General features: G+C 35.7%; 1 protein-coding gene across 5 annotated transcripts in view; it reads right to left on the bottom strand.

The window, feature by feature from the left end:
• CFAP221 (cilia and flagella associated protein 221) overlaps positions 1 to 15,642 on the bottom strand; it is a 104,652-nt gene that overhangs the window by 8,067 nt on the left and 80,943 nt on the right. For all 5 annotated transcript variants that reach the window (XM_072613339.1, XM_072613338.1, XM_072613341.1 and 2 more), the window contains 3 exons: positions 13,384 to 13,542; positions 7,808 to 7,899; positions 1,777 to 1,869 (listed from right to left, as the gene is read on the bottom strand). In XM_072613339.1, the coding sequence (XP_072469440.1) occupies positions 1,777 to 1,869; positions 7,808 to 7,899; positions 13,384 to 13,542 (344 nt within the window). The remainder of the gene's footprint in view (positions 1 to 1,776; positions 1,870 to 7,807; positions 7,900 to 13,383; positions 13,543 to 15,642) is intronic.

Raw genomic sequence — 15,642 nt, 5'->3', positions numbered from 1 at the left:
GATATTAGAATGCTTTACTATTTCCTTCTCCAGCTCATTTACAGATGAGAAAATTGAGGCAAATAAGGTAAAGTGTCTTACCCAGGGTTACAGTTAGTAAGTTTCTGAGGCTAGACTCATGAAGATGAGTCTTCCTGATTCCAAACCCAGAACTCTCTCCACTGTGCTACCTAGCTGCCCCATGTAGATTTAACAGGGAATAAAGCTTTAAGCCAAAAGAGTAACTGTCTAATGAGGGCATTTTAGGCATCAGCAAGCAAGTAGAGAACATGTATTTTGAGGGATGGGGGAATCTTTAGATTTTTCAAGTATCCCTAAAATCACAGCACTTAAGGCTTAACCCTGTTTTAGGTTGTACAAAGAAGTCATACATTCCTAAAACAGACTGAAGTTAAAGCTTTCCTTCCAACTGTTTCATGTTTAGATCTAAGATTCAATATAGGTATTATTTCTTTTATTGAATCTGATTTGAAACTTTTTTTAAAAATATGGGGAAGCTCAGTGGATAGAGCACATGCCCTAGGGGAGGACTTGAGTTCACCAGGCCTCAGATACTTACTGGCTGTGTGACCCTGGGCAAGTCACTTAACCCTTATTGCAATAGGAACTGATTACGTTTGCTTAATGCTCTCTAAAGGTTGCATGAAGGCAACCCATGCTTGTATGCTTTTTCTTCAACCTTTCCTAGTTCTTCAAATGTTACATATTGTAGCTTTCTATCTTTTTTCTTTGAAATAAATACAAAGTTGTGCATATAGACACACATACACCTGGTAATTTGTACTTCTTTGGCTAGCCAAATGTGCAGCTCTCCTAAATCACTTTTTAAAAAGAATCAGTGCTTGGTGGAAAATTCTACCACAGATCTAAAACGAACAAATCATCCAACCTAAAACACATGAATGGAACAATTTCATTCTTCTCTCTAAAATAAGACGATATTCCAATAGATTCAGTGCCATTCTCTAATGACTTTGCTATTGATAAAAAGTGTTGGAGGTCCTGAAAAGGGAAAACCAGTTTCTTGGATGACAGTATGTACTATGTAAATACTGTCCATTGAAGGGCCCTTTTCTACTAAATCTTAATAGGGTTTCAGAGAAAAGGGGCAGAGATTCATGTGTACATTGTTTTTGGATGTTGGACATCAATAGTCAAATTTCCTAAAATTTATTAAATTTATACCACTTGTTTAAAGGCCCTGCTTAAATCTTGTCTCTTCCCCAGTGAAGCCTTGCCCAATTGGCCTTATACGCACCAATTGGCCCTGGATGTGTATATTATTCATAGCCACAGAATATTTGTACTATGGATGGAACCTCAAAGGACACTGAATTTGAACCACATATTTAGAACAATTGTTTTTGTTAATGTTCAGTCATTTAATCATGTTTGACCCTTTGTGACCCTATGGACCATACTGTCCATGGAGTTTTTCTGGGCAGAGATACTCCAGTGGATTAAGGTAAACAGAAGTTAAATGACTTGCCCAGGGTCACACAGCTGGGAGGATCTGATTTAATTTAGGTATTCCTGACTCCAGGCCTAGCTCTCTATTCACCTGAACCATCTACTTGCCTCCTAGCATCATTATGCCCTGCCTTATATTGTCTGTTAATATTCTTGTATGCTAGTCTCATATCTTCATTTAGAAAGTCACTTCATAGAGGACAGGACTCCAGAATTACTCTTCTTCTGCATACCCCATAATACTTCACATGATACTACAAACATTTTTTAGCAAAAACAAACATCAGAAATTATAACCAAACCTACTGCTCAATTATTTCCATCCTGTCTTCTTCTTGCAATTCACTGAGAATTTTGGGCACCTCACTTGGAAGCATATCGGAATTGTAGGGGTCCTGGCTGGGGAAAATAATGAGAAGTGATAGGGTTAGGATCCAAAAAAGAAAAGGAAAAGGATCTGATGAACAGTTCTGGCCCATCACCTCACTTTCTGAAATACATAATATTGTTTCACCACAGGGACAGGTTTCTAGCAATACGGCTCTCCCCTCTAAAATGACCAGAGCACCAGAGGTTTCTCCCAAGAGAATTTTGAGGAAAAGAGTGGGCCTGACAGGCTGCTGGCCTTGAAATCTTTCAACAGCTTAGAAATATGAGATCATGGAATTTTTGCATTCCAAATGGCTGAACAAATCACTGCTTACCTGGGGTTTGAATGTGCCACTGCTGATCCTTGTTACACAGTGCTTTCCTCATGATAACCCTGTGAGATATTGTACTACAAGTATTATCATCCCTATTTAACAGATGAGGAAATAGGTGAGGAAAGCTCAGAGAGGTCACATAGCTGGAAAGTAGAGGAGCTGGTCTTGGATTCTAGTACACTGCAACAGAACTTCTTTCCCAAGTCTGGTAAACTGTTCTGAATTCTTATTCCTAGTTATTTATCTCCTGTCTACTCTGTCAACTGCATCACATAGCTGCCATGATGAGGCAGACTGCGGTCACAGGTTGGTTCTGTCATGGCCACACCCTAGAGGGAGTCTTGTCATCTAAAACATGTGTGTTCGTCCTTCATTGCCAAAGAAGACTGTGCCATCAGAGAAAAAATGACATGACTTGCACTTGACTTTGTTTTGAGTGAGGGAGGGCTGTGCAGGTCACCAGTCTCACTTCTCCTCCAGAGCCATCTGAATCCAGTGACCAGATATTCATCAGGATGACTGGAGATGACCCAGGATGAGGCAATTGGGGTTAAGTGACTTGCCCAAGGTCACACAGCTAGTGAGTGTCAAGTGTCTGAGGTGAGATTTGAACTCAGGTCTGCCTGACTCCTGCTCTATCCACTGCACCACCTAGCTGCCCCTAAAACATACACATGCAGGCAGACAAACCCATGTGCACATTTTTGAGGACACTTTTCCTTTTGTTTGTGGTTATGTTAAAAAAAACAAAACCCACCTTTGTCAGAAGTCTAGATTTTGTAATGAGTGTCATTACACAGAGAAAACTGGAAATGGAAATAACACCGGAAGCCCATAATTACTACACGAGATAAAAGAGTATAATTCCTGAGGGAGTGTGGTATCAAAGAACAGGAAACAGGTCTGTAAGTGAGGATTCCTAGGATCTAGTCTTGGATATGCCCCAAGGTAGCAGTGCAACCTTGGGTGAGTCGTTTCCTTTTCTAAGCTTCTGTTTCCTTGAGTAGAAAAAAAATGTGAGGGCTGGAAACCTGGATTGCTAATGGACCTTCCAGCTCTCTAGTTGTGGTTTCTAAGATCACTTCCATCTTTAAGTCCCTGTGATTGTACTTCTGGTAAACTCAGAGAATCACAGAATTTTAGAGCTGGAAGGGCCCTCAGTGACTATAATGTCTAAAATATACAAGAAAAAGCACCTCTACAAAAACGTACTCAGCAAGTGGTCATCCAGCCTCCATCTCTTAAGGCATTCTCTTCCACTTTTTGGACTGCCTCAACTATTAGAAAGTTGTAAGCCTAGATTTGCCTCTTTACACCTTCAACCCATTGCTTCTGACTCTACCTTCTGGGGCTCACAGAATAAATCTCATTCGTCTTTCATTTGAAAGTCTTTCTAATAGTGATAGACAGTTGGCATATGCCTGCTGAATTTTCTCATGGAGAAGCCAAGTGATAGAGAAAAAGAGTAATGAATTTGGAGTCAGAAGGCTGGGATTCAAATTCCTGACTTGGATACTTATTACCTGTGTGGCCTGGAACATGTTATTTACCCTCTTTGTGTCTCAGTTTTCTCATCTGAAAAATTAGGGGGTTGGATATCATATTGTATAGCAAGCTAAGTTTCAAAAAGATTCGTGAGTTAGACATAAAGGATACATCATAAATGAGTTAGAAGAACAATAAAGAAATTACCTTTCAGATTTATGGACATGAAAAATTTTCACTGTCAAGAAAAGGACAAAGAGGATTGCAGAGGGTAAAATGGATAATTTTGATTATGTAAAATTATTCCAAAGACAAAACCAATGCAGCTAAAATTACCTGGGTCCCAGGTAATTGGGACACATATTTTTTTTTAACAAGATTCTTTGATAAACAGCTCATTTTCTAGATATGTAAGGAACTAATTAAAATATTTAACAATAAAGATGATTCTACAATTTATACATGGTCAAAGGATATGAACAAGCAATTTTCAAAGGCAGAAATTCAGACTGTTATAGCCATATGAAAAAATGCAGCAGATTGCTAATTAGAAAAATGTAAATTAAAACCACTCTGAATCCCACACCCATCTGATTGGCAAAGCTGACCAAAAAAGGAAAAATGACAAATGTTGGTTGGACTATGGGAAAAGACACATTAATGCTCTGTTGGTGGAGCGGTGAACTGGTCCAGTCATTCCAGAAACAAATTGGGAATTGGGCCCAAAAAGTTACTAAGAACTGTTCTCTGCATACACTTTGACCTGGAAATGCCACCCCAAAGAGATCAGAGAAAAGAGAAAAAGCAGTTCTTTTTGTAGTAATACAGAGCTGGAAACTAAGGGTGGATGCTCATCAACTGGAGCATGGCTGAACAAATTAAGCTATATGAATATACTGTAACACAACTGTACCATTAGAAATGTGGAAAAGGAAAGTCTCAAAGAGACCTGGGCATACTTTTATAAAATGATGAATAATAAAGTGAGCAGGACCAGCAGAACTCTTTATCCAATAATATTATTTGTTGCTGTTGAGTTGTTTCAGTTTTGTCCAACTCTTTTGTGATCCCATTTGAGGTTTTCTTGGCAAAGCTACTAAAGTGGTTTATCGTTTCCTTCTCCAGCTCATTTTAGAGATGAGGAAATTAGAGCAAATAAATTAAGTGACTTGTCCAGGGTCACACAGCTAAGTAATTAGTAATGAGTGATTTGCTCAAGGTCATAAACCCAAAAGATCAAATTTGAACTCGGGAAGAGGAGTCTCTTTGTGATTCCAGGCCAGACAGTTCATGCAATAACATTTGCACTGTAAAAACAAAGAAACTTTTAAAGATTTAAGAACTCAGTAAAGCAATAACCAGTCAAGTGCCAGAGGGTAATATCCAAAGGATAATGCTACCCATGGTGATGGGTAAGGTGATGGATTCAGGGTCCTGAATTTTATCCAACACACATTTCTTGGATATGATCAATGTGGAAATTTATTTGCTTGACCACTCATTTTTGTTATAAGGTGTTTCTTTTTCTTTTCAACAAAAGAGAAAGAAAAGATAATTTTTTGTTAATTGAAAAACCATTTAATTTTTTAAAAAAACTGGCAGTTGGATTAGAAACTAATCCATCTGATCACAAGATGATTTAAAAATTCCCTTCAAAGTACAAATATATATGCTTCTGTGCTCTTCTCCATGCTAAAGAGGAGCATCAAACTTAGTAGTGAGCTTCAAGAGGACAAAAATCTACATTCTGTGACCTTCCATAGTCTCTGATAGAGGGTCAAAAAAGGGTGAAGCTCATGTTAATTGACAATTTAAGAATGTCTATTTTGCACTCATATGTTAAAAGAAAAAGTAGTAAATTTCTTTAGAATTGAACATTTTTCTTCCCTCTGGATTTTGCAAGTGAACCATGCTATGTCTGCAGAAATTATTTGGCTTTGCACTTGTCATCAAATAAAATTAATGGACTAACAATAAATAGATACAACTAGCTGTGGTAAAGGACATGGGAAAATCCTACACCATTAAGTTAAGGAACTACAAATATGAAAAATTACTCAGGGGCGTGGCTTTAATGTAGGGAGTTTCTAAACAAGCACACTACAGTCTCATCCAGCTTATCTTGAAGGAGGCAACTTTACCAAATCCTTAGAATTAGAAACACCAGGGAAAAGCTTGGCTGTAAAACTGATTTGGTAAGTCTTTAATCCTACTGAGATTTGAAAAAAAGTCATAAATTTGAGAGCTTCAAGGGACTTTAGAAATAATATAAACCAACCTTTCATTTTATAGACAAGAAAATTGAGGCCCAGAGGATTCATATGATTTGCTCAAGGTCTAAATCCAAGAGACAGAATAGAAGTCTCCTAAGAAGAGTTCATTGAGCTCCCCCAAATCCACTCCAAAAGAGTTTAAAATGCCCCATAACTTAATTTAATTAAATGATACATTTTCTGAATAAGGTAAGCATGGAACACACTGAATGCTACACCTTTGCCAATGTAATAGGTATGAGATGAAACTTCAAGTTTTAATTTGCATTTCTCTTATTAGAAGCAATCTGGAATAGTCTTTTAAATGGTTGCTGACAGTCTGCATGTTTTTCTCCTGAAAAACGTTTGTGCATACCCTTTGACCATTTATCTATTAAAATGACTTTTTTTTTTGCTAATCGTCCCTGTATATTTGGATACAGGCTTTTAATATAATTATATGACATGATTTTTTTCCTACTTAACCTTTCTCTTCTTGGCTACATTCATTTTGTTCCTACAAAAGCCTTTTAATTTTACGTAATCAAAACTATCTATTTTTTTATGATCATTTCCATGTTTGCTCCCTAGCTAGAGTTTTGAAAGGCACCTTCTTCTGTTCTCTAATTTTTTATGATGAGATTTTTTTTAATACTTAGGTGGCATGTCCTTTGAAGCTTATTGTGGCATATGGTATTAGATTATGTTCTAAGCCTATTTTCTGCTAAAAGACTTTCCAGTATTCCCAGTAGTTCTTGTTAAATAGGGAGATCTTTCCCCAGTAGTTTATGTGAGTAATACAGTTGTCTTTCTATAACACCGTGCTGTGAAAGCTACAACCTTTAAGACTTGGTATCAGCCACATCATCTAGGGGAAAAGATATAATCAGCGGTAGCTAAGGAAGATGACAGTATAAATGATTTCAATCATATCTGTTAATAAAGTACTTATTTTGCTATACATATAAATGTGACAAGGTGAAAAACTTAGTGTGGTGTCCCATCACAGATTCGGCCTAAGAAAAGGAATTAGGCTGTTTTGATAGCACTTAGGGACTTTGAAGGGCTATGAATAGATAAGTTATTTAGTAATTTACGCAGTTGTCTTAAAAACCTTCTTTTTTAAGGTAAGCATTTCCCAATTTATCCATTCTAGGCTGGACCTGTGAAAGGCTTTCATTTTTACAAATGTGTGCTATGGCTACTGGAACTCAAAATAATCCAATGATTTCGCAATTCTAATGGTGGGAAAATGTAACAGAACATTCACAGAGTAAGAGGACAATTGACAAGTTTCTAGTGGATGGGATCGTGTAAATTATTAACTTTTTTTGTGTCATGGGCCTCTTTGGCAGTCTGGTAGAAGCTGCAGATTGCTTCTTAGAACAATACTTTTAAATAACTGAAAGAGTTATCAAATTTCAAGTAGAGATTAGTGAAAATAAAGATTTTTTTTCTATCCAAGTTCAAGGACCCTGCGAAATCTATCCATGGGCCCTTGGCAACTCAAAAACTACAAGTTAAGCACCATTGGTCTAGATTATCTAAGATAAATGGATTTTAAGAAACTATTGTGAATATTTTCGCTAAAATTTTGTGACCTGGTTGTTTACAGTCACTGTACAGTTTCTAATGATCAATTTAACTTTTACTCGGAAAACAGCTGAAAAATACCAGCGAGCCTCACTTTAAAATGAGCTCTTTATAAAAATGTAGATGTCCACAAAAGACTAAAAATTAAAGTACAATTTTATTTCTTAACAAAAAGTCACACAGTAAGATTCCTTTAGATAACATTCAAATAAGATTAAACTGGCAAAAGTATGGTTTAAACATAAACTTGAAAAATTATTGTATAATACATGGCACAGCTGTATAATGTTAACTTTTACTTACCAACAAGTTGATGTTATAGTGGAAGTGTCGGGCAAAGTTAAAAGAACCAGCGGGCTGAATTTTTTCCAGTTCATTACTCCAGGAATAATGTCCTATAATGATAGCCAGCACATGAATTTGAAATATTTCACAAGACAAAGGCAAAACAGAAGTTTCTCACTTAATTTGATGGAAATCTCTTTTATCTTTAAGTGAGCTGTCATGGGCACTAAATAAAATAAGTTCATTTAGTCTTCTTAGCCAGAGACAGTACAATCAATGAATAACTTAACAATTAATCAATAAATATTTTAAGTGCCTACTTATGCCAGGTCCTGTCCTAGGTATCTGTAATATAAAAACAAAAATGACACTCTCTGATCCTTGATAAATTTATAATCTAAAGGATCCATAGAGCAGGATTTTTCATGTTTTATTATCCATACAGTCAACATCTCCTCAGGTTAAAGAACAGAATAGGCTATTAATAATTAGATGTGATTACTGTCAATACATTATTGTTAAAATAAGATAAACAGACATTTAAAATGAACTGAAATTGCTGAGAAAATAAACCAGCTCATTGCTAGGTCCCAGATCTTTCCAACCTGGTGGCTATTGCCTTATTAAGACAAGTCAATTGTTTAGAGTTCTTTGCTGGTCTAGAAAGATTCTGGAATGATGAATGTAAACTTGGCTTGCCTCTCCCATCGAGTTGTTGCCATGGTGAGCTAGTTATTTGCATACCTCTCGGGCTGCCATCTGGGCAGCCTACCTAGGGTTAGTTCCTCAGGTAGGGGACAAGGAATGGACTTGTCAGCAGAAAAACTGATGAAGACGTACTGTTCCATCAGAAAAATGAAGACCAACTTGTGGCTGAGGCTCTCTTATATTAGGAAAGGAAACTTCACCCATTTGCCATGGACAAATAGAATACATTTCACCTTAATCCATTTAATTAAGAGCAGTTCTCCCTAGCCTTCAGATCACTGTGAGCTTCTGTTCTGGCTACCCTTTCCTCTCTTCAGAGTCTTTGCCAGTTCAACCTTTACTCTTGAATTCCTAGGTTCCTGGTCCTTCTGCTCTTTCCGCCCTGGGTCACCTTTACCATCTGCCTTCTTCATTCCTACCCTCCTACCACAGAACCTACTGGAAAAATTCATGAAACCATGCTGATCACATATTACTACAAATTCATGTCATCTGATTTCAACAGGACCCTACTTTCTGTGAGTCAATTATTTTATTTGTCCTCTATTAATAACTAGCATTTGTATAGTGCTTTGCAAAGTGCTTTATAAATATTATCTCATTTTATCCTCACAACCACCATGGGAAGTAAGTGCTATGATTATTCACATTTTGCAGATGAGGAAATCAAGGCAAACAGAAGTGACTTGTCCAGGGTCACATAGCGGGTTAAGTGTCTGAGGCAGAGATTTGAACTCAGGTCTTCCTGAGTCCAGATCCAGTACTCTGTGTGTATGCCTCCAGCTGCCTATTCTATTAACTTAGCTTTGTCTAAACTATTGCCTCATCCCTCTCTCCAGAGGCTATTTCAAATCTTCTCTGTGATTTATTTACATCGGGCGTGCCTAATCTTCTTGGTATCATGGACTCTGTCTTAGTATAAATTTTTAAATACATGAAATATATAAGATTAAGAGGAAATCAAAATATACTCATACACATATATATGTATGGAAACTGGGGTGCCCTGGACTACTGCTCCATGGAACGTAGAGCAGGAGTTTTTAACCTGGCGTCTGTGAAATATATACATATATGTGTGTATGTATACGCACATATATGTATTTATATTTGTTTATTTGTATGCATGCATTCATATATATAATATATAATGTGTGTATAGACATATTTATATGTGTATATGGCACCCCATTCTTTCTGTGCAGGACCTCACCCCCTACCTTACCAATAAGTCTAAGATTGATTATGAACTTTCACCTCCATCCTTCATATCTTCACCCAAATATTCTCTCTTCTTTGGTCTTAGTCTCAGAGGATAAAGATTTTATGCTGAGAGGCTGTGCCCTCCGTCATCACTCCTCTAATTTCCTTTGTGAGACTGTTCCGCAAGCCACACCCTCTTTCATCTTTAGTCTCTCTTAAACTGCTGAACATATCTCCCCTCTACCATCATTCCCCTTAAGGGAAAGAATTCATTTTTATCAAAAGAATTTCATCCTAAAATTTGTGTGATGGAAATTTTTGAAAAAATTTCTCTAGTTAAGTTGATGCAATATTCTTAAATACTCTGAAGCAGATAAATGACTGTATTTATGAAAAATTTAGTGTTATGGATAATAAAATTTCAAAATAGGCTTGATAAGTCTCCCAATTTAAAGAATACTTATTCTGCAAATTAAATACCAAAAAAAAAACCCCGCTTGACGAATCTATTGAAGAAATCCTCATTTAAAATCTTGGTATTTCTAAATATGAATGGATAAGGAATTCATTTGCCAGAGACAAAGATAATACATTTGGACATACACTGCCTGAACAAGAACAAATTAATAGGCTTGACTTGCAATATAAATAGCACACTGGAACAGCTGTTTGAGCTTGAAAATCTTAAGCTGATGTTGTTATTGGTGAACAAAGAACTATATGGCTTACCAAAGTGATACAAACTAAACTACCATTAATAATGCATATGAAATGGGGTTTTCTGTTATATTTGCTTTCAGAGACATTTTATGAATTTCTATTAGTAATGAAAAAGAAACACAAATGATATCATTGGTGATACAATGTTTTGAGAAACTGTAATGAAGAATAAGCCCATCTAGATGTAATTAATAAATACCTGCATGTTTTTATTATATTTTAATATATTATATTATATTTTTATTATATTTTAAGACTTGTTTGTGATTTTTCTTAAAATTATAATAAAGTCTTAACTATATTTGAATAAAATATAATTTTAGAAAATTATTTACATAGGTTGTTTTATGAAAAGTATTAGGGGTTATGATAATTTTATTTTTAAAAAGAGGGGACAACAATATATAAGGTTTGGAAACCACTGAATTAACAAATTGGTCTTGATGGCTTATAAGGTCTTTTCAAATCTAAGATTCTATAAACCCACTTATACACCCAACCTAAATGTGATTCTGCTAGAAATTTGGGTGTTTCCTATGCAAGACACATCTCAGAAAAAAAGGGGTCCTGACAGAGCCATACAGTCCAAACATCTTTCCCAAGCATGCACAATCAAATAATAGGAAGGTGGTTTGCAGGAAGCTTGCATAATCAAAGGCATCTGACTACAAATTTCTAGGTGGAAATGAAATTTTGTTCCATGGTTAAGTTGTCAGATCTATTTTTCATAATCTAAGTTAGAAGGATAGGTGCAGCGTAATATAGCAGAAGGAGCTCTGGTTTGGGGTCAGGAGACCTGGACTCAAATTTTGACTTTTCTACTTACTACCAGTATAAATTTGAGCAATATACTTTACTGCTTGACCTCAGTTTTCTCATTTATAAAATTAAAAAACTAGATGATTTCTGAGGTCTCTTTCAACTTTTAGTCCTATGATCTTAAGACCCTATGAATGTGTTATAACTTTTCAGGTGAATTAACATTTGATGTGCAGGACATTTACAGAGTCAGTGCTAGAAAGGACTTTGGGGTCATTTAGTCTAATGTCTTTATGTTACAGATAAAGAAATTGAGACCAGAGGAAGTGAGATGACTTATCCAAGATAACACAAGTAGTAAGTAGTAAACTCTGGAATAATGCTGAGTCCAAAATTGATTCTTGATAGATTATCCCTTTGCAGTTGTGAAGATAATTTTGATACCCCCTAGTCAAATTTAATTAGCATTTACCTATTTAATTGTAATTTGATGGATGTCAGTGATTGTTTTAGTGAATTAAGCAGAGCAGAATTAGGTTTAAGTTAGTTATGGATCAGTTTTACATGTTAGGACCAAATGACCTATTATGTATTAGAGATATTGACATTATGTATTAATTGTAGATTACAGGATAAAACAGTATAATCGTCTCTTATAGAAAAGCACATTACATTTACGCTGGAAGTTTGTTTATTGCAGCATCAACACCCTTAACCCCTGTGAATGACTGTCACTGCTCCAATGTGACCTTTGCTTTCAAACACTACTTCCTTATTTCGTAGGATACCATTGACCAAAGCATCAGATGTTTGATTTCCTATGAGAACTTCTACTGAGGTAACAGGTGGAATGCATTTACTGGGAAAAAATCTGCAGTTAATGACTCAAAGGACTGTTGACAAAGTGGTTATGATTGATGGACGTGCCCCTCAACCATTCATAGATAGAATTTCCCTCACTTCTGGTGTTAACCAAACATAAAATTATACTGTCTCATTCTATTTTTAGCACTCTCCCAAGTGTATGTAAATAGCTAGCACCCAAGGAGAGGGGTCCCGGATCATGAGGAAGATCTTGGACCCAATTAACTAAGGACCCCCTGACTCCCAAATAAATTGTAAATGTGAGTGCCTCAGTGTCCTTTTGTTTCACAGTGGATTAGAATTTGGGGGTCATACAACCTTATTAATGTAAACACTCCTGTCACCAGATTACAATCCAATCATTCTTTTTTTGTACTGTGTGATTCTTGTCCATGCCCTTTCGTAAATCCTTCACAAAGAATCTATGCTGTAACGTATTTTCTCCTTTAATATTTTGTGGATTACTTTAAAAAGTGCACCAATTACCCTATCTGCTATCCCCTGCCCTACCTATAAAAGTAAACCATCTCCTTTTATGATCATGCCTACCCTTAAAGTCATTTTTTCCATGTGTATTCCACCATTTGTTATATGCTGCCACCAGTTAAAACTATGTACTTCCCTTTAAGTGTCAGTTGAAGTCTTACCTTCTGCAAGAAGCCTTTCCCAAGCCTCATGCCTTTTCTCTGAGATTATCTCCACTTTATCCTGTTAATATCTTGTCTGCACAAGAGAGGAGATAACTTGCAAGCAGCCATGTATTCCTCTTTATGGGAACCTTTCTATACTTAGCCAGGTTGGTTTCTGAAGATCTGACTAAATCTGTGCTAAGACCATGCTTTAAGCGTTCCTAATATGATAAGAGTCTGTAAGAGTTTGTGCTCCTCTAGCAAAGCCAAGGATTACCACAATTACCTCCATAATATGATAAGGCTCTGGGGCTGGAAATTTTGTAGAGATAGGCTAAGCCTATGACTTAAGTTTTTATAGATGTGAAATCTGATTAAAATAGGGGAGGTATTGAAAGGAAAAAGGAAGCAAGAGGTTGAGAATGGCAAGGTGAAGCTGAAAGTGGTATTTCCCGAAGGCAGCAAGGATGATCTTTTTTCCATATCCAGCCCTAGTCCTACTCCATTATGTACTAATTTTATGTACAAGAAAACCTTGGAATTTATCACAAGCTATTAGCATAATCACCCTCAAGGGCAACCTAACTTACCCACCTCATATTCACAACCCTTTACCTCCCAGTAAGTCTATCTGTATGCCATCTGAGATCAGCTTCCCAATTCATCATACCTTGAGGATATCTGTCAATCAATCTGTGGCAATGGCATTACCTTTCGAGTTAGAAATTTCTTCTGTGTAATGGGAACACTGGATCCTTTATGACATTCTTTGGTGAATACATATTTTGGATGCGTACACAGGTGATAATCAGTTGTTACTTCTGAATAGGTCATCAGTGGCTTCACAGCAAATAGTCCTGGGTGTGGATTCTACAAAAGAAAAATAAGAAAACTTTTTTTATTTACTGATTTTAAGTTCAGAAAAAAAGATGTAAAAGTTCTCTGCAGTTTGTAAACTTATATACATATGCACATATATGTATACATGTGTGTATATATACAATACATACATAATACATATTTAATACATATATATTTAATATTTTATTATTCCCAATTTCATGTAAAAATAAATTTTAATATTTAAAAAATTTTTTGAATTCTAAATTCTCTCCCTTCCTCCCTTTCCCCCTACCCCCTCACTGAGAAAGCAATTTGCTTTTTATAACAATTTGCTATAGGTCATACATGTGCAGTCATGTAAACATATTTCCATATTAGTCATGTTGTGAAAGAAAACACACACCAAAAAACAAAATAAAACCCAGGAAAAATAAAGTAAAAAAAGTACACTTTGTTCTTTATTCAAGCTCTATGAATTCTTTCTCTAGAGGTGGATGGCATTTTTCATCGTGAGTCTTTTGGAATTATCTGAATCATTACATTGCTGAGAATAGCTAAGTCATTCACAGTTGATCATCATGCAATATTGCTGTTACTGTGTACAATATTCTCCTGGTTCAACTCATTTCACTTGGTATCAGTTTATGTAAATCTTTCCAGGTTTTTCTGAAAGTATCCTGCTCATCATTCCTTATAGTATAGTAGTATACCATCACAATTTTATATCCCAACTTATTCAGCCATCCCCCAATTGATCTGCATCCTCTCAATGTGCACCACTAAAAAACCTCTAAAATTCTGATTCTTAAGTAGAAAACTCGCAGTGAAGTTAAAAAAAATCATTATTAGTTTCTATCTCAATCTGAGGTTTGATTTTTCCAAAATGATGAAAGATTCTAGAATTTCAAATGTCACCATCCTTCATGCGTATTAATTTCTTGTTCTTACTTGAGGACGTCATTAAATCTAATTTAGATTTATATCATTCTCTTGAAAACATATGTTGGTTTGCAACTGAAATGACAGCTTAACTAGGGCTTAAAATATGTGTTTCCAAGTTTGATGAATTGGAGGAATTCTCAAATAAGCAAAACTGCTTTAAAGAGCAAATAAGCTTTCCGGTTTTGAAAACAACACAGTCTCTTAAAACCCACTTTAAAGAGAAGACAAGGCAGGGAATGGCATTTCACATATCAGGAAATGTCAATATTTAACTTTATTTTGATAATGCTTTTATCCAGGAAGGCTCCACTTGGATGTAGCATCTGGTGTGCAGAGAGGTCCTGCTCTTTACTCATTTCTAGCTGGGCTGACTAAGAAACAGTCATCATCTGACATATGAATATGTACCCAAATGGCAGATTGGCTGTGATTGGAAATACAGGGTATTTTTATTCAGCAGTTTTATGTTTCATAAAAGGAAGAGATGAAAGAGAAAGAGAATTTGGAACTCAAAATTTTAAAAGACAAATATTAAAAATTGCTTTTCTATGTAAATAGGAAAAAATATTTTTTAGGTTACAATGACTGCTTAAAGACAATCATGCTGAAGGATTTCATGGCTCATAAAGCTTAGAAACTTCACCAGACCTATGAATTCCTCATCTCTCTGTCTCAATCAGATGCTGTCATCACTGCTTCAGTTGAAGAAAAAATGACTGAAACATACCCAAGGATTTATAATTATTGACTGATTGTGAACAGATAAAACATTTGGGCAGATCCTGTAAGGTAACAAACAAGAAACTTATTACTTGATTGTCAGCAAAGTAATTTAGGAGACACATTGATTTTTTTGGTCATTAAGTAAGTTATCAAGATGTTCAGTGAGGGAGCCAGTTTATGACATGGTTAACACTAAGTTATAGACCTATAGATTTGGAGCTAGAGGATCAATAAGTCTATTCCTCTCATTTTACAAATTAGGATCACTAGTATGGTGATGTCAACAGAAACTTTTAGTTCCCAAAAAGATCTTGGTAACTAGTAACTTACATAACTAAAGATCTGAATGATACCATTTTATTTTTTTTAAATTGCTTTATATAACTTTTTTCTTTTTTAAAAAAATTTTAATACTGTTTTCCCAGTAGCATAACAAGAAAATTTTTACAAGATTTTGAGTTC

Source organism: Notamacropus eugenii, chromosome 5, assembly GCF_028372415.1.
Source record: "Notamacropus eugenii isolate mMacEug1 chromosome 5, mMacEug1.pri_v2, whole genome shotgun sequence".
NCBI classification, from domain to species: Eukaryota; Metazoa; Chordata; class Mammalia; order Diprotodontia; family Macropodidae; genus Notamacropus; species Notamacropus eugenii.
This window is presented reverse-complemented; position numbering and strand designations above follow the sequence as displayed.